This window comes from Aulonocara sp. 'chitande type north' Nkhata Bay, linkage group LG2, assembly GCF_057382095.1.
Source record: "Aulonocara sp. 'chitande type north' Nkhata Bay isolate Kocher_YH1m ecotype deep benthic linkage group LG2, A_spYH_male_GT1.1, whole genome shotgun sequence".
NCBI classification, from domain to species: Eukaryota; Metazoa; Chordata; class Actinopteri; order Cichliformes; family Cichlidae; genus Aulonocara; species Aulonocara sp. 'chitande type north' Nkhata Bay.
This window is the reverse complement of record NC_141345.1, coordinates 14,538,582-14,560,624: the sequence shown is the minus strand read 5'-3', so window position 1 is coordinate 14,560,624 and position 22,043 is coordinate 14,538,582. Positions and strand designations below refer to the sequence as shown.

The following is a 22,043-nucleotide window of genomic DNA, read 5'->3' as shown; positions in this document are numbered from 1 at the left end:
AAATATGATGAAGGGAGTTTGGTGTGGCAGCGCGGCTAAGCTGCAGGTAAGGTTGGCTTTACATTCATCACATTCTTTCAAAAAGACGTCGCAAAAACACTTTGAGGAAATTTCTTTAAAGTGCAGAAATGTTTGGGTTTATTTTATGACTAAAGGTTGGGGAACAGCTATAATGGTTTGATAGCTGATGTAACTGCTAGATTATTGTGTACTGTGGATGGTGAAATCCACAAGGATCAATAAATCTAATAGCCAAAGAAGCAGCACAGGAAAGCTGATCACATAGCATGCCTACAAAGAAAACATGTCTCAAGTCAATTTGGAAGTTATTTTAAGGAGAATAATTCCTCCTGCTAAATTGGCGAGCCTAATCTGTGATACAGAGATTAAAGAGTGAAAAGAGTCTGTATCCCGAAGGATAACGAGCTCATCTGTGATATGCACATTACTATGAACGCTCCAAGCTTAGATTTGTCCCTGATATTACTCTAAAGAATAGGTATCTTTGTGCTAAACATAACCCATCTATTGACTGAGGGCCAAGTCGCATTCTCCACACACGTTATACTTTTTTTAACACTCAGCAGGAGATCTCTACGGGCGGTCCTCTCGACAATAGAGCCATCTCTGGTTTTAACAGTGATATAAGCACTTCCTCAGAACCTCTGTGCTTGTATGAGTGTGTGAGGTCACCGCTGAGAGTAATAGCAGTCCAAAGCAATGTAAAATCACCTCCAACGTTATGGCAACCAGATATGACTCTGAAGCACCTGAATTTATGATAAGGACCATTACAGAGAAAATGAGTCATCTAAATGGAAATGGAGATTAGCAATTAATCAGTGCAATTTGTCATGTGTTTAAAACATTTTACTCTAAAAATGAATATCTTTCTCCACATGAGAAATGTGGAAAGTATTTATTCTACCTGAATGCACAATCACCCACTGCTGTTTCCATAAAAACAAACAAAACATGAAAATAGCAGCAGATATTAACATGATTTCTTTTTTTGATGTATGCGTGTAGTATTTGAGAATGAAACGTTTCATATGTTAAACATGTTTTGATTCTGCTCCAAATACAAAGAGAAAAATAATCCACAGAATATTGGTCTCTTCTATCAGCAGCACATGAAGCTTATGTAAAAAGGTAATTATATCGTGGCAGGTTGAGACTCCAGGCAAACAATGCATTGGAAGATGATGAATGCGCAGCTCCGTCAGCAATGAATATCTTTTCATTTTGCCAGCTTTTCTTCACCTCTGCGAGCTTCTCTTGTCAGTAGCTGGAGAGTGTTAGCCTGACATTGTGCTGGATAACAGAAATAACAATAAGCAGTCTATAGAAGTCAGCAAAATTGCATTAAAAGAGGCAAATGAAAATTAATGCAAATTAAAATGCAAAAAAACCACCCCTCATCTAACTCGTCGTTCTGTTAGTATCCTTAAACTTGAGTTATTGTACAACAGAGAAACTACAGTAACTTAATAAACTTTTATTTATTTAGCATTGGCAGTGCCAATGGATCCACACCAGGACCTATCTAGTTACATTTTTATGTGTTAAATAAACTCGTGTATCTATGGTTCAGGGAGCAACGTTTTGCTACATAAAACAATCAAAATCTTTGTTTCTTTTTTTTACCTCAAAATAGCGCTGGCGTTTGAAGTAAGGATAAATCCAAATAAAAGCTACGCTACATACATTTCAAAGTAAGGTTGGTATGGCAACCCACCATCAGGGAATTGTTAGTTTCACCTTTTCATCCAGACTGAAATAGATCAATGACAGCTGGATGCTATGACAGTGAGAACGTGAGAAGTTCATGGTCCCCAAAGGATGAATCCAAAAGACTTTGTTAATGTTTAACTATTGATCCTATAATATTTAACTTGCCAAGTGAAATACATGTCCATATACAAAATGGATTGGTTTAAGCTTTGCTGCATACACTCATGATCCCCTGAGGATGAATCGCAGACACTGATGATGATGATGATGATGTGAGTATTGGTCTTGTGAATTGTCAGTGAAGTATCTCAACCCTCAACGGGCTCATTTCAACAGTGTTTCTATCCTGGCTCCTTGGCTCTATCTTTACAGCAGCCTCAAATTTGTAGTTTATTGAATTTTGATGCAAACCCTCTGAGTTTTTGTTAAGTTTGCTACTGCAGTTTTACCTAGCATTATCCTCATTATTGTTTCCCATACTACTAAGTGCCGTGGGTTGCGGGGGGCGGGGATGTAACACAATAAAACAATAAAAGCAATTACTGAATAATTATGTACAACAAATTTCTCTCTCTAGCTCTCTCTCCAAGTCCTCTGTGCCCCATGTTTCAGAATTGGTTAGGTGAAGTTGCACAACAATTCTCATTTGTTATTTATCTCATTTTCATGCCACGCTGTAGCTCCAGAGGTCAGAATTCTAATTAAAATGCAACGTACTGGGTAAACAAAGATTCTTCCAGCAACCTTGATGATACAATGCTGGCAGTGCGACAGAGAAGGTAGGCAACCAAAAGCAGATGTAGAGCTGGAGAAAATATAGTAGCGAAAGGATTTCTACCTTCTACTTCGTGTACACACTGATAACAACTGATGTAATATGTGTGGAGTCCAACACGTTCAATGCAAAGTACTCCCAGTACTCCCCTCTAGACAGCACCTGAAGCACTGGAAACATCTTTACATTTTACGTAAATCACAATATGTGTGTGTGTTTGTTTTTTCTTGTCTCTCGTATGACTCGTATGATCCTACCTGCGAGATGTGCAGTAGTTGAAGCTGCATTAACCACATTTAGTTGGAGTGATTCTTCTTTTTTTTATTCCAAACTGGATTCTGGAGTAAAAAATGAATTAATAAAGCAAATGTATTTGTTTGATTGCTAATGTTTGCTGATATATTTTTGTTTTTGTTTTGTTTTTTACATAATGGGAAAAAAAGCATGATCAAGATATTTGATTTCGCTCAAATAAAACTGGTCTTATGGCGTCATCTTATTTCAGTTGTGTGGAAATGATTTGGTTTATCAAAGAACAACATCAAACAGACCACCCTGCTGTGCAGGCAAAATAACACTGTTAGAATGCCATGTGTGCAATACTGTAATTTATTCAACTGTGATAAAAGCAGTGTAGTGCACTCCATCTCAGTCTCCAGCCCTCCTTAGCGCTTCTCCGTAGGCCTGAAAACTATCTGATTCTGCTGCTCTGCTCTGGATTTCTGTTTCTTTGCTCAGATTAGCGCACCACACTCTGGTTCCCCCGCTGCTCTACAGAGCCAGCAACCCACCCAGTGACGTGTTCCACTGCCCTGCCCTGACCCAGCTTAACATATTCATTTATTAATCACATTTAGTTACCTCTGGATCGTGTTACAGTAGCTTTCATATCAAAATCTGTGCAGCAAAAAAACAATGTGTTGCTAGGCAACTTTACATTCCACAGTTTTTGTTATGTCGTTGATGGCAGCTCTAGGTATGAGTGGCTGTCATTTTTCCCTTTTTATCCCACACCCAGCATCCACTGTATGATGGATAAACTAATTCCTTAAAGTGAACAATAGTAACAAAATATAAGATATTAGAGTTTTATTTTAAATTAGTTACATTGTTTTTAAAAAGCCAAGAGCTCAAAATGACCCCATTGTCAGTCCTAGTGTTAAATACACTGATTCATTTTGGTTTGAGATATTTATAGAAAGTGTAATAGAGCAGTGAATGTTGAATGAGATTTCATCTAATTAGTGCCAGGACTATAAATTCATATTTCCAAAGACTGCACAATAAGCAAAGTGTAGAATAACCACCAATGTTGGGAAGGTTACTTTTAAAATGTATTCCACTACAGATTACAGATTACATGCCCCAAAATGTATTTTGTAATGTATTCTGTTACGTTACTGTCAGGGTCCTGGGACTGGGCGACCCAGGATCCCTGAGCAGTCATGTATTATATTATTATTATTATTATTATATGTATTTTGGTATTGCTGCTGCTCTCCTCCATGATTGTAGATGTGAGTGTGTGTGTTTATGTCTGCGGGGATGCTTGGAGGATGGAGCTCAGCCACCTGCAGGCCTGAGGGGTGTGGCCCTGCGGAAGGACTGGCCACACCCGAAGCCACACACCTGCCGCTGATCAGGGCTCGTCGGGGGAGCTACTTAGGAGAGTCTTGGAGCTCCCACCGACGCGGGATCATTGCATGAGACTCCACGTTAGTCACCCTGTCTAAGTTTAGTCAGAAAGTGTATGCCTGCCATTTCTGAGTGTCCTGACAGCTGCGCTATTGTTTCCCGCAGGAAGAGCGTGGAAGGCACGGAGAGCAGCGAGCACCGGGGGGTGCTGACACGGGAGCAGAGAGCACACGGACTATTCACGGGAGACACGACACGGGAGTCTGGGAGAACACGGGGATTTATTGTTACGTTGTTTTCACTCTGTAAATAAACACTGTTTGTACATAGAGCACCGCGCCTGGGTCCTCCTTCCCCACTCCTTCCACGGTGTGCCATGCCATACCGTGACAGAATGATCCCGCCCCGTATGGACCCAGCGGTCTCTGAGGAGAGGCTCAGGATGGAGGTTATGGACAGAATTTACCACCTATGTGAGTCGTGGTGGGAGAAGCCCACGGAGGGGTTGCGTCGCGCCGTGGAGAGACGGCTGCAGGAGATGCTGTTGAAATTCCCCTGGCTGGTGGACTCCCTTAATTCTGTAGTCCTGGACTTCCTGCTTTCCACCCTCCACCTCCACTCTCCTCCTCAGGCTGCTCACCGGCCCGGTCAGCTGGTGGATTCACAGCCTGAGACGCCGGCCCCGACATCTACATGGAAACGACGTTCGCGCCGCCGGCGTTCCTCACCGCAGCCAAAGCCACAGACATCTCAAGAGCCGGCTGTGGTGAGTAGTACGGACAATTTTTCATTTTCCTCATCATCTGTGTTTGTGTCTGCAGTGGACGAGCTGACGGTGCAGGTACCATCACCTTGGTCGGAGGTCGCTACACCACCCGCTGCTTCACCATCTGCAGCTGTAACACCGTCGTCATCTCATCCGCATGCAGTCACCCCTCAGCCGTCTTCTCCACCAGCAGCAGCCTCCATTCCACTACCCACTCCAGCAGCCTTGTCCGGAGAGAGCGACCTCACCTGCGTCCAACGCCTGATGGACTGGGTAACTCACACCACCAACAGAAGGGCAAGAGTGGTGGGGTTAAACGCCATCGAGGCGATCCTGGAGGGAAACCCCTACCTCGGCCAGCTCAAGGGAGTTTCCGCCTGCCTTTGCACCCTGCATAAAGCCCGGGGGGTAGTGCAAGCTCGGGAAACCTCAGACTTCGTCCAGCTGCAGCAGGAGCTCAGCGAGCCGGAGGAGCTCAGCGAGCCGGAGGAGCTCAGCGAGCCGGAGGAGCTCAGCATGCCCGAGCAGGAGCTCAGCGAGCCGGAGGAGCCCGCACCGCCAGCTGAGGAGCTCAGCATGCCCGAGCAGGAGCTCAGCGAGCCGGAGGAGCACGCACCGCCAGCTGAGGAGCTCAGCGAGCCGGAGGAGCTCGGCATACGTTACTCAATGAGAGTAACGTATTCTGAATACTTTGGATTACTTAATATATTATCAAGCTTTTTACAACTACATGAATGTCCTATTGCTGTGTGATTTATTACTATTACTGAAGGTTACTCTCCATACCAACACCAACTAGATGTTTAAATCTTAATATAAATGAGTAACAGTAGGTGGAGATTAGGTAAGGCTGCACTTTTTGCAGGGATCTCGTATAGAAAACTATTCCGCGCGTATATAAAACAGGTCCGCGGCTCTGAACCGTAGTAAAGGGACCTCTGGCTAATACGTCGTAGCTGAAAACTAGCTTTACTTTGTTGTCTGGGTCAACTTTGCTAGCGAGAGACAGAGAGAGGCGTTGAAAGGCTGCTTCAACTGAACTTATTGTTTCAGAGGAAAACACAAACACGGTGTACAGTCGAGTCTTATTAGCTTACTTACAGCTGGGCTCGTCAGGCTCTCTTTTTGGCTGCAGTGGTTTTTATTATATTTACATGCTTCCAGCTCCCGTTTCTGCTCGGTGACAGCTCGTCCTTTCCGACTTTTCCTCCCTCCCTCCCTCACAGACAATGGCAGTCCATTCTTCCTGCAGCATGAACTACACTGCCCATCAGGCTATATGCTTTAGGCCTATGCCTGTAACACTCTGCCTCTTGCCTTAATATTAAATCATTTTTGTGAATAATTTAAAAAAATATTTCTTCACGTCATTATGCAATGACATGAAGTAGAGGTGACATGGGCCACAGGCATTAAAGCCTCTTAATGCGTGTTTTGTTTGGGTTTCCACTGGCGTGGAAAGCAAAATTAAAGAGGGTATAGCCTTATGAAACAGAAAAATACCGCCGTGTAATCCATTCATTTCAACAAAGTAACTGTATTCTGAATACCACCTTTTTAAATGGTAACTGTAACGGAATACAGTTACTCATATTTTGTATTTAAATACGTAACGGCGGTACATGTATTCCGTTACTCCCGAATACTGATAACCACTTCACAATTAGCTCAGTTACACAGTCAAAACAGGAGGAGGACACACTTTTATTTTTTCCAAGCGTGGTAAGCATATGTGACATCTCTTTAAACCCAAGCATAGTTCTCTATAGTTCCAATTTAAACCTGGGATTAAAGCTTTAAAGCTGGAATTTATATTTTTTACAATTCTATAATTTCTATAGCACCTAGATGAGCAAGAACCAAAAATGTATCCTAATAAAAATGCCTTTTTTTAAAATACAGATCTGGTCTGATTTGTGTTAGCAGCTCAGGGTGGGGATAGCCTGTAGACCTGTTATCCCTGTTTGCACTTCAGTGTACATAGATTTTATTATTCCTGTGTACATATGTATTATATGCAATGACATACCAAAGACAGATCAGTAGGGTTCAACTTTTTCTCTGCGTTGGAGCTTCGAGTTATGACACATATGCTAATAAACTCTTAAAACCTCTTATGTTTCACGGTTAAACTCCACGCATGTTCATAAATCAGATACAGAATTAATAGTAAAATGAAGAAGAATATGCTTTTATTGTGAAAGTAAGTCATATTTCACCAAATGTGTCATCCTTAGGGCATTCTCACTGAAATACAATTGGTCAGAGCTAAGTGCCAAGCAACTATTTTAAGTCTCAAATAGCTGTTGGATAACAACAATCAAAATGTTCCATCTCCTTGAAATCCCCTCCATGTTCCTGCATCTCTGTTTGCCTCAGTCCCTCAGGAAAAAAAAAAACTAAATCAGCATTACTGAAATGTAGTCCAAATACATCAACACACACTGCATTGCATTGTATCCACAGTCTCCGGAAACCCTGTGGCATCAGTTTTTATTTCCTTTGGACTGAAAATGAAAGGTAATGTGTAATGATTCAAGCTAGCCCTGTGGTAATGATTTGTAAAATACTGTCACTGCAGTAGTGTCAGTGGGGGGAAATGGTCGTTTTTCTCAATTTCTGAAAAGTTTCAGTGGATAGAAGAGGGTTTTGCAGGCACTGGTATTATAAACTTTTTTTCTTCCTGATAGTCAGTCCTTGCGTCGTCGGCTGTCTGCCCACCGATCTATTTCCAAACGCATATCTCACTGTAGCAGTGCTCTGTTGAAAACTGGCATGAATGCTCAGTCAGAGGACCTTTGGCAAACAAAACAGCAGACAGTGACAAAACCAAAGTTCCCTCCAATCCCTTTCTCCCATGGCTTTTCTCCACAGAAAGTCTGAAATACAAAGTAAAACGAACACAAATCAAAGAGCAGGAACGCTGCTTTAAACAACAACTTAGGCTCAGCAGCTTATCTCACAAACCTGTATTAAACATTATCATTAATCCTTCATGGTGAGGTCAGAGGAGACTTACATTTATAGCTCTGAACAGAGGAATGGTGTCAATCAAGGTCACTTCATTTGCATACGTGGCTTTTGTATGTGATGGTGCTGTCAGTCACATGAGCTGTAGTGCAGCTCAACATGACTTTAGTATCCACGTGACTAATGTCATGTTAACGTAACCTATAAGTTGGTCGTGGCGTCAGATTAGAAAACAGTGATAAATTCTTCTCATGAATTAGCAGCTGCAATAAACCCGTCACTGCTTACTGGAGTCTGTTGGCTATCTGTCCATAATGTATGTTTAAAATTGCATTGAACTCTTATTGGCTGATGCTCTGGGCATATTCTGAGCATCATCACACTGCTGAAGACAAGTAGAAAATAAGATTTGACAGCATGTCTCATTGCTGCTTGATGACGTGCACATGTGGTTGCATCAACAGGACTGTGGACAAACACCACCAAAACTGGTTTCGAAATCATAAAGCAGGTTAACATCTTCTCTTCTAAACTTCTCGAATGGCCTCGAAGCCTTGACTTCAACCCTACTGAAAATGTGTGGACCCTGCCAGAAAACCGTCCAGTTTAAATGAACTCTGCCAGTTGTGCCGAGTGGTCAGACATCCCAGAATTATGCTGGAAGCTTCTTGATGGCTACCAAAGATCAAGGTGCAACTTCCTAAGGCCATTTAATCAAATAGTAGTGAAGGTGCATGTGTACATTTAAGTTTGTATGTAAATGCTGATTAGAGAAAATCCAAAATGGCCATAACATTCATGCCCATAATAAGTATACATAAACTCATACACAGGCTCAAAACATATTTGATGACGAACATTATGCGTCAAAGCAGATAAATAACATGCACCAGTTCCAGTTCCAATAATATCCACCTTGGACATATTCTAAAAAAGAACAGTTCCTTCCTCTGTTCCTCCGCCACCGCCAGATGCTTCCTGTTATTTCACTTACTGCACTTCAGAACAGAACATGAGCATGCCGTTTACAAGCAAAACAAGTCTATATACTGTGTATGTGTGCAGGCAGACTTATGTGTGTCTTGACCTCAGTGCATGACCTCACTCGACAAACAAAGACATTTTAGAAGTATACTTCCTGACTCTGTTTGAGTTACCAGGCAAACTCCAATGCAGCAGGCTGCTGAACACACACAGGCCTTTATTCTATTCCTATATAATATGCGGTGAATTGTAAGCATGTATGCAATCCTTCCAATAGCTGTGGGTCACTTTACTCAATAGATCGGTCGAACATCGCGTCGGGCGAAGCTTCAGACCATTAATTAACTTGACCAAGCTTCAACTCTTTAATTAACACAAAAATGCAATGTGTATAACATGAGTACAGTTGCACCTGCAATGAAAGATTATTATGTAATTATGCTCACACCTGAAATACAGACTTTAATGTAACATCAACAGTTTCAATAAATGCTCTAATGAAATGATAATTGATGCAACAGTAATGATAATGGTTATGAATAGTAACAGTAAAATAATATTCTAATCTCTACACAGGTAATCAACATTTGGGATCATCTGCTGTCGCATATATTTTTAAAATGTCTAGTGAGCATTATTTCCTACAAATAAGTCTTTTGGGATTCAGTGAGTTCTTTTATACGAACATTCAGAACTATGTTTGTTTTCTGATCTGAGTGCAAATAAACAATTTGAGTTTTAGACCTTTAAAATGTAATAATTTTCAAAGGCTAACAATGGTTTAAAAAAGAAATTGCAATAAATTTCACTTAAATAAGGAGACTAATAAGGAAATATCCTTTAATATCATAAGCTATAACTAGCCTTCTGATGAGGACATGGACCCTACACTGACACACAGGTTACTGCACTCTGTGGTTGGCCTTTCTGACACATAGAGCCCCAGATCTCAGTTTTCTGGGACATCAGCCCGTTGGTCAGCTCAGCCGTTTAACCTCTTGACCCGGAGGTTATTTTTGCCTCAGGTCGTTCTCACCTTTTCTTCCCAACTTTAGGACCTACTTACTAAATGCTTCAAAGAAACGACACATATGTGATCGGCAGGTCTTGGCAACGTAAATGTGCAGCCAAGTGTATTTGTGAGTACTGTGTGAAATGTGGGATGTGTTATTCACATAGAAAGGAGGTTTGGTATAACAACAATCACGTTTTTAAATAAACAAAACATGACAAAACCAATGCATCATTTATGTCATAAATCTAATGTATGTAGGGCAGAGGTTTATATATTACTTATATATTAATCAAACTACCGCCTGGCATCATCTTTGTGCTTTGGCCTCCACAAATCAGCACAGTTCTAAAGAGTTTAGCGATGGTCTTTATTTGTAGCTGCTCTTCCTTTTCCTTGAGATTGTTTGCACCATCTGACCCCAAATTCTGCATAGCTTACAACTTATGTTGTGTAGCAGTTTTCCCCATTGGTTCTTGTCTGGACATGTGATGATGCAGGTTTACCTGCACATTAAGGATACCGCACACCACACGATACAAATCAGACTTGAAAAGTCCGTGTTAACCTTAAAAAGCATTACCAGTAAAAATGGACTTCTCAATGTACAGGATGAAAGTACAAGGAATAAAAAAGTCACGTATAAATTTGCACACCTGATCACTTTATTCCATATTGATCAGTGAGTTCTGACCTCTGGATTCATCTCTGCTCGTCACACCTAAATCTTAAAACTTAAAACTTAAATCCTACAATATCTTTAAAAACAAAACAAACAGGAGCATCCTAACCTACATGGACCAAAAACCCACTCGAGCATGGGGAGAAAATTCAACCACCATACCAAAAAACCCAGTGATCAGCTGACGGTGTTAAACACTGGAAAAACCATGCCTCTGTGTGGGTCCAACTGGGGAACCCAAAATAAATTCAAATTCAAATTCAAATTTTATTTGTCACGTACACAGTCATACACAGTACGATATGTAGTGAAATGCTTGGACAACTGCTCGTGACCTAAAGAAAACAAAAAAAGGAAAAGGCTATGAATAAGATAGGAAATAAATATGAAAAATTAAAAAGGGTAAATTTAACTAGGAAGGAATAGAATATAAATTAAGGTTAAAAATGAAATAACTGTACAACACAAATTAGAATGAAGGGTAAATTTAACTGGGAAGAATAAGATAAAGATAAATATATAAATTAAAGTTGAAAATAAAATAACTGTACAACAAAATACACAATACACAATATAGAACTATATAAGAATGTATGAAGAAATCTAAATATAAATAAATATATACACAATAACAGCAGCTGTACAAGTATTAACCGGAAATGAAGAATATAGTGACCAGTGTTGTGCAAAACCAAAGTCCAGAAAGTCCAGTGTGTGTGTAAGAACTGTATGTGTGGGTCAGTACTGTGTGGTGGTGTGATTGAGAGACCGTATCGCCTGCGGGAAGAAGCTCCTCCTCAGTCTCTCTGTGTTGGTCTTCAGGGAGCGGAATCGCTTTCCTGACCTCAACAGAGAGAACAGTCTGTTGTTGGGATGGCTGAGGTCCTTCACGATCTTCCTGGCCTTGGTCCAGCACCGCCTGCTGTAGATTGAGTGCAGGTCAGGGAGCTCGGAGCGGATGGTGCGCTCAGCTGACCGCACAACCCTCTGTAGAGCTCGTCTGTCCTGCATGGTGCTGTTCCCGAACCAGGTTAAGATGTTTCCCGCCAGGATGCTCTCTATGGTGCACGAGTAAAAGTTCCTGAGCACCTTGGAGGGCAGTTGGAAGTCTCTCAAGCGTCTGAGGTGGTAGAGACGCTGTCGGGCCTTTTTCACCACGGTGTTGATGTGACAGGACCATGACAGGTCCTGCGTGATGTGAACTCCGAGGTATTTGAAGCTGTCCACTCTCTCCACTGGGCACTCGTTGATGACGGGGGTCTGGTAGTTCCTCTCCTGCTTAGTGCTGAAGTCCACTATCAGCTCCTTTGTCTTACTGACGTTTAGAAGGAGGTTGTTCCTCTGGCACCAGTTCTCCAGATTCCTAATCTCCTTCAGGTAGGCCGTCTCGTTGTTATCAGAGATCAGGCCCACCACGACGGTGTCGTCAGCAAACTTGATGATGGTGGTGGAGCTGGTAGTGGCCACACAGTCATATGTGTACCAAGAGTACAGCAGGGGGCTCAGAACACACCCCTGGGGGGCTCCAGTGCTGAGAGTGGTGGAGGCTGAGACATGTCCGCCCATCCTTACTGCCTGTGGTCTGCCAGTTAGGAAGTTGGAGATCCACTGACACATAGATGAGCTGAGTCCCAGATGCTCCAGCTTGGTGGTGAGTGTGGAGGGAATTATGGTGTTAAATGCAGAGCTGTAGTCTATGAAGAGCATTTTAACATAATTCCCCCTTCTAGTGTCCAAGTGAGTGAGTGATGTGTGGAGGAGATGAGAGATGGCATCGTCTGTGGAACGATTTGGACGGTAAGCGAACTGTAGTGGGTCCAGTGTGTCTGGTAGTGAAGAAATGATGAAGTCTCTGACCAGGCGTTCAAAGCACTTCATCACTACTGAGGTGAGGGCTACAGGGCGATAGTCATTGAGAGAAGCAGGGTGGGGTTTCTTCGGGACAGGAACAATGATGGACTCTTTGAAGCATGTGGGGATGACCGACTGAGATAAAGAGATGTTGAATATCTCAGTGAACACAGGAGCTAGCTGGTATGCGCAGTCTCTTAGGATACGACCTGGGATGCCGTCTGGTCCTGCTGCAGAAATAGCAGAAAGCATTAATGTTAGAAAAAATCTACAATTAATCAGGTTACACTGGTGAGTGAAAGTGCACAGGAGCGTGGGCAGAGAACCCACAATTTATTTTAAATTCATGAATTTCACCCCCGTATTACTACAGTATACCTAAAGTTTTGCAGATACTGTAGATGGCAGATATCACAAATTACGATCAAGCCTATGAATGCATATGAATATACCAGAAGGTTAAACTGATAGAAATATCCAGAAATGTGCACCATCCTTTATAAAATGACAAACCAACATGTCATAAACTATATTATCAGCTCAGATTCTGTTCATCTCAGCTCCTCTGTCTGTTTTTCCAAAAAACTAAAAATCTGATTTATGCATAAAACACAGGAAAAGAAAATAGCTGAAATTTTATTGAATTTCACAATCGTCACTCCCAATATTGAAGTTTTGGTGTTTCCATGGCATTTATCAAAATTTCAACCAGTACTTAAGATACTGCATGATGTAACATGCTGAAAAAGTCACGACAAGGGAGGAAAGCTCCAAGAATAGAAGCCGTCCATATGGTATGCATCTACAGCCTGTTTGCATCGCTTTAAGTGGAGTGGCCGAGGATGTAGAGTGACCACTTTGTGAAGGCTAATGGGGAATAGCTTTGACAAATATATACAAACTGCACATAAATAAAACCAGCACACAGTGATGTTGGCCTTTAGGCAGGGCAAACACGAGCAAACATGTTAACTGACCACCCACGGGTGTTCCGTGTGCGTGTGCATTGCTGTGTTTTTGTGTGTGTACTACTTTGTGTGTATGTGACTGGGTGGGTGGAAGGCTAGAGTTGACATTACATGACTCTGCAGTGGAGATTTAATGAGGAAAAAGGGAAAAAAAGAAGCTCCTGATGTTTTATCGTGCGTCACCAAAGTCTCCAATGGTGACTGCAGTTGTTGTTTACAGTAAAACCAAAGTGACTGAAATGGCATCGTTAGTTTTCAGTTATAAATAACACATAGCCTGATCACAGACTTTTTTGACAGGAAGATTTCGATTATTAGTGTATAATATTAGTCCTATTTATCAATGCATCTTGACTTTGATTCAACCTGGGGCACTGCAGGGGGCAGAGTGGGTAGACGTTAGACGTGTGCATGGGGACCTTCATGGTGCTGTGGACATTACACATAGGCACAAAACTGATAGACTGCAGTTAGCTCCCGCCTTATGCACGCCTTGATTTTGGGAGTAGATTAGCCCAGTAGGTTAATGGGGCAGTTTGGAGGTGTCATCCAACACTGACTCTGGGGTGGATGAAATGAGGGGGCATTTGACCACTCAGCGAGTGGGGGACGTTGACTATGAAGTGCTGCAATCGGAGTAGTCACGCACATATATTGCCTCAACCTCTTGAAAGCATGGAGATGAGCTGAAAGCACCTCTCACATGAGCTGGGGCCTCAGGTACCAAATTCAACTATTCCATCCTCTCTCCACTGTGATGGCCATTAGATCCAGAGAGGAATGCTGCTGCATCGCAAGTCTTCACATTGATATTATGTAGGTAATGAGATTGTCAAAGTAAAAACTGTGATGACTGAATAATATTAAACTGGCATTGTTCCGCAGTACCACAGTTTTTGTAGACTGATGAATCTCTACACATTCTTACAAACTCTGCATCATGTTATAATATGTTCCTTTCATGTTACAGACCTGCTGCCAATTAACCTAATAAGGAGCAAAATGTTCCAGCTGTTTCTTTTTAGTATTAGATACTTTTCTAATAATTTTGTAGCCCATTCGCAACTTTTCTGAGCTGTGTTGGTCAAATTCAAAATGAGCTTAAATTCAACCATATTTCATGAAATAATAAAGCGTCTCATTTGATGCGTTGATATGTGTAATTGTCAGTGAAATATGGGTTCACAAGACTTTTGCATTTTGTGTGTGAATGTTGTGCGACTGACTTATACTAAAGAAGAGAAGAGTTGTAGAGTTGAACCAATGTGTTATGGGTCGCCATTTTTAAAACATTTAAACTATTTCATCCTGTGACTTTGGAAAGCATGTACAGTACCATATTTAAACTGCTACCTGTGGTATCACTTAGCATCATTCATTCAGTAGAGTTCAGTAAATTCTTTGCTGAATTTCTTGAGGTGACCATTGTTGTGATTCCGTGCTGTATAAATAAAACTTGCCCCTGCCAAAATAAATGACAGCTGACCTTTTAAGTCATAAAACACAGAGCATGAATGCTTATGATCAGCTGATACACTAAGCACTTCAGTGGATCACAACAACAATGCGGTCAGCTCTGAAATAAGAAGAGAGGATAATGGAAAAAAATATACTCAGTATATAATAAAGTAAGCTGGCGGCAACAATTAACACTTTCAACTAGTCAAATCATTCTGTGTGTGTTTCATGGACTTCACTTGTTGCATGTTTTCTTTCTTACTGAGCCTAAGAAAGCACTGCAATACTCAATTCTATTAAAATGTTTATAGTGTTCTACATTGAATTCTAGTATTCCGTATGTCATATTCCAACAATATGTGTGTGTAGTAAACGTCCATTTTTTAGCTGCTTATTTAATCCAGTATCATCGTAATGCCCAAACAACTGGTGACTGGTGACCCTGCTGTAGGGGGAGAGGCTAAAGCTCATCTCACACATGGCAAATTTAGAATGATTATTAAACTGAACATACACCACATCTTTTCACTATGACAGGAAACCAGTAGAAATAGCGAGAGAGATAGAAATAGAGAGCTCAGTGAGTAATGTGTGTTTAATAAAATATCTTATTTGTGATGTCCATCCTGTTTTTAACAATAGCATCCTAAAGTGTTTCCCTCTGCACACTGAGTGCAATCGAAACTATTGGAACGCTTGGGATGCTGTATTGTTGTATATATTTTCTTACTGGGCAAAAAAAAAACGAAGAAGAAATGATAGAATAGAAAGCATGCCACCATGTTCAGTCAATTTCACTCATATATTTGAATCCTATTATGTAGGAGCCGTAGAGCTGTTGAACAAGCGTTGCTCAAAATAGGATTCAGTGTATTTTCTCCAAAACTGTGTCTGCAATGGAATTATTCTACCTTACAATGACTATATGCTTCACCCCTCAAAGGAGATTTAGCAGCCTTTCAGAAATGCTTCTACCATGACTACTGTACATTTGTTTAAATCCCCAATGACTGCACAAGAGATTGGAGAAGAGAGTGGGCCCTCTATTCTTTCATGACTACAGTCCCTTAGGAGTCTTTGGAAGCGGAGATTGTGCTGCGTTACACAGACTGCAGGTAAATTAGCTTCCAAGAGCTTGTGGTGTGAATGTCCCCTCAACTCTAACCCAAACATCCAGCAGTCATTCGACATCACAGCTAATCTGTCATCTTTCAGCATCTGTATTTCTTAGCAAAACGCCTGATGTTTCTTACACTGAATGCTACAAAGAGTCCAATCATTAGTTTATTGTGGAAATGGATGGTAACAATATTATTAATTACTAAACAGTAATCAAGTAAACTATGTAATAACAGCATTCCTGATTATAGCATGTGTCATATATACTGAGGAAAGTTAAACTTAATAAAGGAATTAACTAATAAAATGGAACATCTGATGGTGTTGCTGTTGAAGCAAAAAGAAAAACTACTCTGTGTAAAAGATTTGTGCCTAATAAAAGAAATGTCATTAACTTAAAAAGAGTTTTTGATTTAATAAAGATACTGAATGCAAATGTTCTTGTATGTATGCAGCTATGATTAGTTTTATTAATGGCTGTTTTCAGAAACAAAGCAAAACAAAAAACATCTAAATACAAAAGTTATAATTCTTCTTTTCCATAAAAGTTCGAGCAAAAAAAACCCGTTATTCTGTAAACTGTATTCTGGTGCATATCACCCCACCTTTATAGGCCAGGGGGAAATCAAAGAGCCCAAACTCTATTCCAACACTGCCATTATGTTTCTCTGCTTGTAACGGATAGAGGGAATAAAAACAATGAGAGGACAAGAGATTAAAAAATAACAGGAGGAATGGTGAAAACTAGAAGGAATGGGAATTGGGTGGGGGAAGGAGGTACAGATGGAATGAGAGTAGAGGAGTAGGTCTGATGATCTATTAGGAAACATATAACCTGGATGGGAAAGAAGATGGAAACAGCAGGGGGTAAGGTAGGAACAATAGAGGGACATGAGAAAGTATGAAACATTGGGAGCTTAGCAAGACACCTTCAGTTAATATGGGTATTACCTGGCAATATGCTGAGGAGAGGCGGGTTCAGTTTCCATCATCTTCTCCAATTACATTGCTCCCACGGATGTTCAGCTGAACCTGACAACAGATTGACCCAGGTCATAATTTTGTATATCGAGTTCACTCTTCCCTGCTTGTGGGTGGTGCTGTTCATTTTCTTCTCATTTTTCGATTATGTAAGTTGTAGGTGGCAGATAGCCCCTGGTTGGACACCGGAGAAACCAACTTTAAGGCAAGACTGGCTTCAGTCCAACTACTTCCCGATTCCAACCAAACTGTGCTCTGCATGTATATATTCAGTGTATCAGAGAGTGGAGCAGGTTAGGTTTACAGCACAAGTTACCATGGTGATTTACCTTAATAAACCCCTTTTGTAGTGCAGACAGCCCATGGTTAACCCTGAAGCTATACCTGGATAAGCTATAATCCTGGTTCACAGTGTCGACCTCTGATGTTGTTCTACCTCAAAATCTAATTATACAAATCTGTTTTAACTGCAAAATCGCACATAAGCACAGGTCGTTCGCTGGGACTAGGAAGTAGAGGGGTCACATTAGTGGTCTGGTTTCCAGGAGGGTGGGGTGTAAAATTCTTGAATGAGTTGTTGTAAAAGAGCTAACTGATCATCTGGAAAGGATTTTAAAGAGTTTCAGTCAGGTTTCAGAGGCCATCACAGCTGTATTGACAGTGGACTTATTTCTGTGCGTTCAATACTGTCGACCATAATATCCTATTAGAGCGATTAGAACATGCTGTAGGTATTACAGGTACTGCACTGCAGTGGTTTGTATTATATCTATCTAATAGACTCCAATTTGTACATGTAAATGGAGAGTCCTCTTCACACACTGAGGTAATTATGGAGTTCCACAGGGTTCAGTGCTAGGACCAATTCTGTTTACATTATACATGCTTCCCTTAGGCAGCATCATTAGAAGACATAGCATACATTTTCACTGCTATGCAGATGAAACGCAGCTCTATCTGTCCATGAAGCCAGATAACACACACCAATTAGAGTTGAACTGAGAATCAGGACATTAGACGTCATCCAGGTCTTGGAGTCTTTGAGACATCCCTGCAGTTTAACTGAGGTTATGGTACTCAGCCCTAAAAATCTTAGAAACATGGTATAAAAGCTTGTCAGAATACTGACATTGGGAACTAAAAAGAGAAAGCATGTTTTGCCCATGTTTCTCTGGATCCTGTTAAATCCAGAATGGAATTTAAAATCCTTCTCATCACATACAAGGTCTTAAATAATCAGGCCACATCTTATCTTAATGACCTTGTAGTACCATATCACCCTATTACAGCACTTCGCTCTCGCTCTGCAGGCCTACTTGTTGTTCCTAGAGTATTTAAAAGTAGAATGGGAGGGAGAGCCTTCAGTTTTAAGGCCCCTCTTCTGTGGAACCAGCTCTCTTGGATAGTCATACAAATATTTCCAGTGATGCATGTAAATGACATGTTTTTGAGATTAAAAGTGCATTAAAGTGATGTTGTGTTTGACTCCATGGACTCTTCATCATTTTAGCAAGAAAATTCAGGGAGATCCTCCAACACAGGCTGATTTGGAGATTATGAAGGAGGTGGTAACTGACTGAACTACAAAGTATTTGTGTGTGTGTGTGTGTGTGTGCGCGCGCATGTGTGTGTGTGTCTGTGTGATTAAAAATTACACCTATGATTACCGTCAACTAAATGATACCATACTCAAGAAAATTGGTGCCCTTAATTCATTGCCATTTTCGTTCTGTTACTCAGTCTCATTAACATTCAGAGACCATCTCCAGGTCGCCTGGTTTTCTGTGCACCTTTTTTGTGTGTGCCAGGAGTACTTTTGCTTAAACAGGATAAAAAATTTGCAGGATTGATTCTTCAATCAGCCTTTTTACTGGAACCATCTGTCTCTGTCAGAAATTCTAAATGCTCCATTTAAGCTGGAAGAATCACATTCATTTACATTTTTTTTTCTTTTTTGCATCAAAACAATAAGATTTGTTGCCAAATCCATCTTGCTGGCAAACAATTCACTGAGGCTGCAGAAGCTGCCAGTCGTCTCAGTGAGGATCATGCTTGTTACCATAATTACGCACATTACACCAGTTTGGAAATAAGGGTGGTATTGAATGACTAATGCCTAAATTCTGCTCCTATCACCTTTGAAACCAGCTTCCTATTTTCTTCTTTTCATTTAAAGGTACCCATGGGTTTGCATGATTGTTTCATTTTTTTCCTCACATTGATTTGAGATTGAATCCTTGGTGTTTGGAAGCTAATTAGCTATCATTAAAACAATTACAGTAAGCTGTGAGCAACAGCACTATTGAGCTGCCGATACGTTACCAGGCTCTTGTGAATGTAATCCAATATATGTTGTACGAATAACAAAGGGATTGCAGGTCACGACAGGTCTGGGAGGTGCTGTTCACAACCAAACCATCCAGGTTTTACACCTGCATATATTAATATGCATGTGTAATATAGTTAGTACACACACATGCACTCGCACAGCTAGAACACACTTTGGCGCACACATACATTGAAATCTCCTTCCCAGAAAAAAGCAATGGCTTGCTGTCCTTTTCTCTGCTTCTGTCTAGCACACGCACACACACACACACACACACACATGCACGCACGCACACACACACACACACACACACACACACACACACACACACACACACCATCACACAAAGCAGAGCTTGGCTATAAGGCAGCTTGTTGCTAAGGTAATATCATAACCAGGTCATGCAGCATTGCTTTCTGGAGCAAGGAGAAATATTACTGACACATAAAGTGTGTGTGGATTTGTGTGTGTTTGTGGGGGTGCAGAGGCAGCTTATACCTGCATTGTGTTAGCTGTCTGTCCATTCACATCTTCTGAAATGTGCATTTACCAAGTGTGTGATATTCCAGGCTCTCCATGCAAATTCCAGAGAAAAGGCCAAGCATTGCCTGAGTGGCTTGCTGGCAGTAAAATGCTGGATTTCATTTACCAGGCTGTCAACATGTCACTCATAGCAGCAGGATTTCTTGGATTTAACTCAGTGACAAGTCACTTAATCATTCACTCATTCACTTAGCCAGGCGGGAAGCATTGCATTTTGTTTTCAGTATGCTGCTTTTCAGACACAGCCATGGATTTTCCAAAACGTAAGCCTTCCAACAAGCTGAAAAGTAAGCTCTTGTTTTGCCAATTGATTTTTTTCCTTACACTTAAAATTTTAAAGAGGGTTTATAATAAGTCTGAGGATTACAGAACTTACTCAGCACATTGGAATCTATGTAAACTTTTTTCCTGAAGACAGAGAAAATGGGATGGGGGTGAAGGGTTCAGAGTTACAAGCTTTCCGGCTTTGCATGCGCCATCTATAATCACAGCCTATGGCTCTGAGCCAAGTGGTGCTGCTACTCTCCACACTGAACTACAAGAAGCTGCGTAGTTTTGTTAATAATCTGTGAGCAACTGGACATGTAATTTGAAACAGAGTGGCTTTGCAGTAATCTTTAAGAGGTACTTGAGTTTAACTTGTCAACACAATGAAAACGGCCACGTTGATACTGCAAGTAGGCATCTTTCCACCCACGAGTATAGGACTGCGTTGAAGTCTGCAATAAAACCAAAAGAGCAGTTATAGGATAAGCAATACTTAGGAAATGACAACATCGGCATTGCTAGGTTTTTTCTTAGGTCTAATGAGTCACTGTATGGAAAAAAAATGGATATAGCTTCTATCTTTGAAAAGTCAAGTCCTTCTTTCTAATGGTCAGCAGGGTCAGCAGGGGGCAGGGCTCTGTGGTGCAGAAACAAGTCTAGACCTCTGCAGGAAAATAAGCCAGGCTCCCTTGATCTTAAATACTTTCCTGGTGAGTCTCAATCGTGAGTTTAAGTCTTAGTGAAAACAGCATGTTGCTCATTTTGTAATATGTAGGGTCTCATTGGTGGACTTCACACTTTTCTGTTTTTAGGCCATGTAGCACTCCAACCTATCCAGACCTCCGGGGGGTATCAAAACAACGTCTTTTAAAATAGACATCCAGCAGTGGGTGTCTTTTCAAATGTGTTTGGAAGACAACGCAGATGTCTGTTGTCTGTAAACCAGTGTTCTTCTACAGGCTGTGAACTACCTCAGCCAGTGCAATGGCAAGGACAGGTCAGAGCAGCACAATGTGTAGAAATGCTGGATTATTTATTGTTTCTAAGCAGGCATCGTTCTGTTCAGATGGCAGATGTGTTTTCTAAGAAAGCCTTAGAGTTGTAATGGACTATGGAGTGCTAAGGTTAGAAACAGGGCTGCAGCATATTCTAACTGCACAGTTACAGTCATTGTGTACACGCATAATGAAGATCCCAAGTCCAAGCACTTCCTGAAGATCAACACAAATCAGTGGAGTCCAATGTGATATGCAGCTGCACACCACCACACAGATGCAATCAGAGCCTGTTGTACCTCCCACAATCTCCCAAAAATTAACAAAACAAGTCAATTGCAATGTGAATGACACACACAAATGTGATCACTCCAATGGATGATTTTCTATGCTGTGAGATGTGTTTATATAAGGCATCCTGCAGTACAGCTATGATTGTTTCCAGATGTTTTATCTGTATTTATACAATTTGTGTGCAGTCATGTAAGTTTTAGGCTGAACATCTTTGTTTGATATGGCAGCAGTACACCCAGTTGAAATGAGTTACAAACTGTTGTGCAGTCCTACTCGTGCTTGCTTACTCATTTGAGACCATATATAAGTTTAGACACCTTATCACAGAAGACACAACAGGTGATGTAAGCAACCTGTCACTTGTGTAAAAGTGGAAACAAAAGTGACTCTTCCCTGCTCTTTCCTCTGCCTGAATGTTACTCTTGAGAAGAATATTTCCTGGAGCAGGTGACCTTTTGGTTGCTGCTCTCACTCTCCACTGCTGTGCACATGAAAATGTATTTTCACTTGAAATACTGGCAGCCCTCTGCTCCTTTTTTCTTTTGGTCACATAGCCTTATTGCTGTTTGCTCACGCTATGGTGATTACTACTTCAAATATAGATGGCACCATATAGTTTTTGGTTTTCCTTTGGTCACAAGATCTGGTTTTTTTTTGTTGTTGTTGTTTTGGGGGGGGGG

The 22,043-nt window shown here is 41.1% G+C and overlaps 1 protein-coding gene across 1 annotated transcript; it reads left to right on the top strand.

Moving 5' to 3' along the window:
* Nucleotides 1-4,520: 4,520 nt before the first annotated feature.
* Nucleotides 4,521-21,093, top strand: LOC147337501 (uncharacterized). The gene is made up of 3 exons (XM_086308823.1): nucleotides 4,521-5,129; nucleotides 5,355-5,582; nucleotides 21,034-21,093. The coding sequence occupies exons 1-3, from the start codon at nucleotides 4,521-4,523 to the stop codon at nucleotides 21,091-21,093; spliced, it is 897 nt and encodes a 298-aa protein (XP_086164949.1).
* Nucleotides 21,094-22,043: the final 950 nt, after the last annotated feature.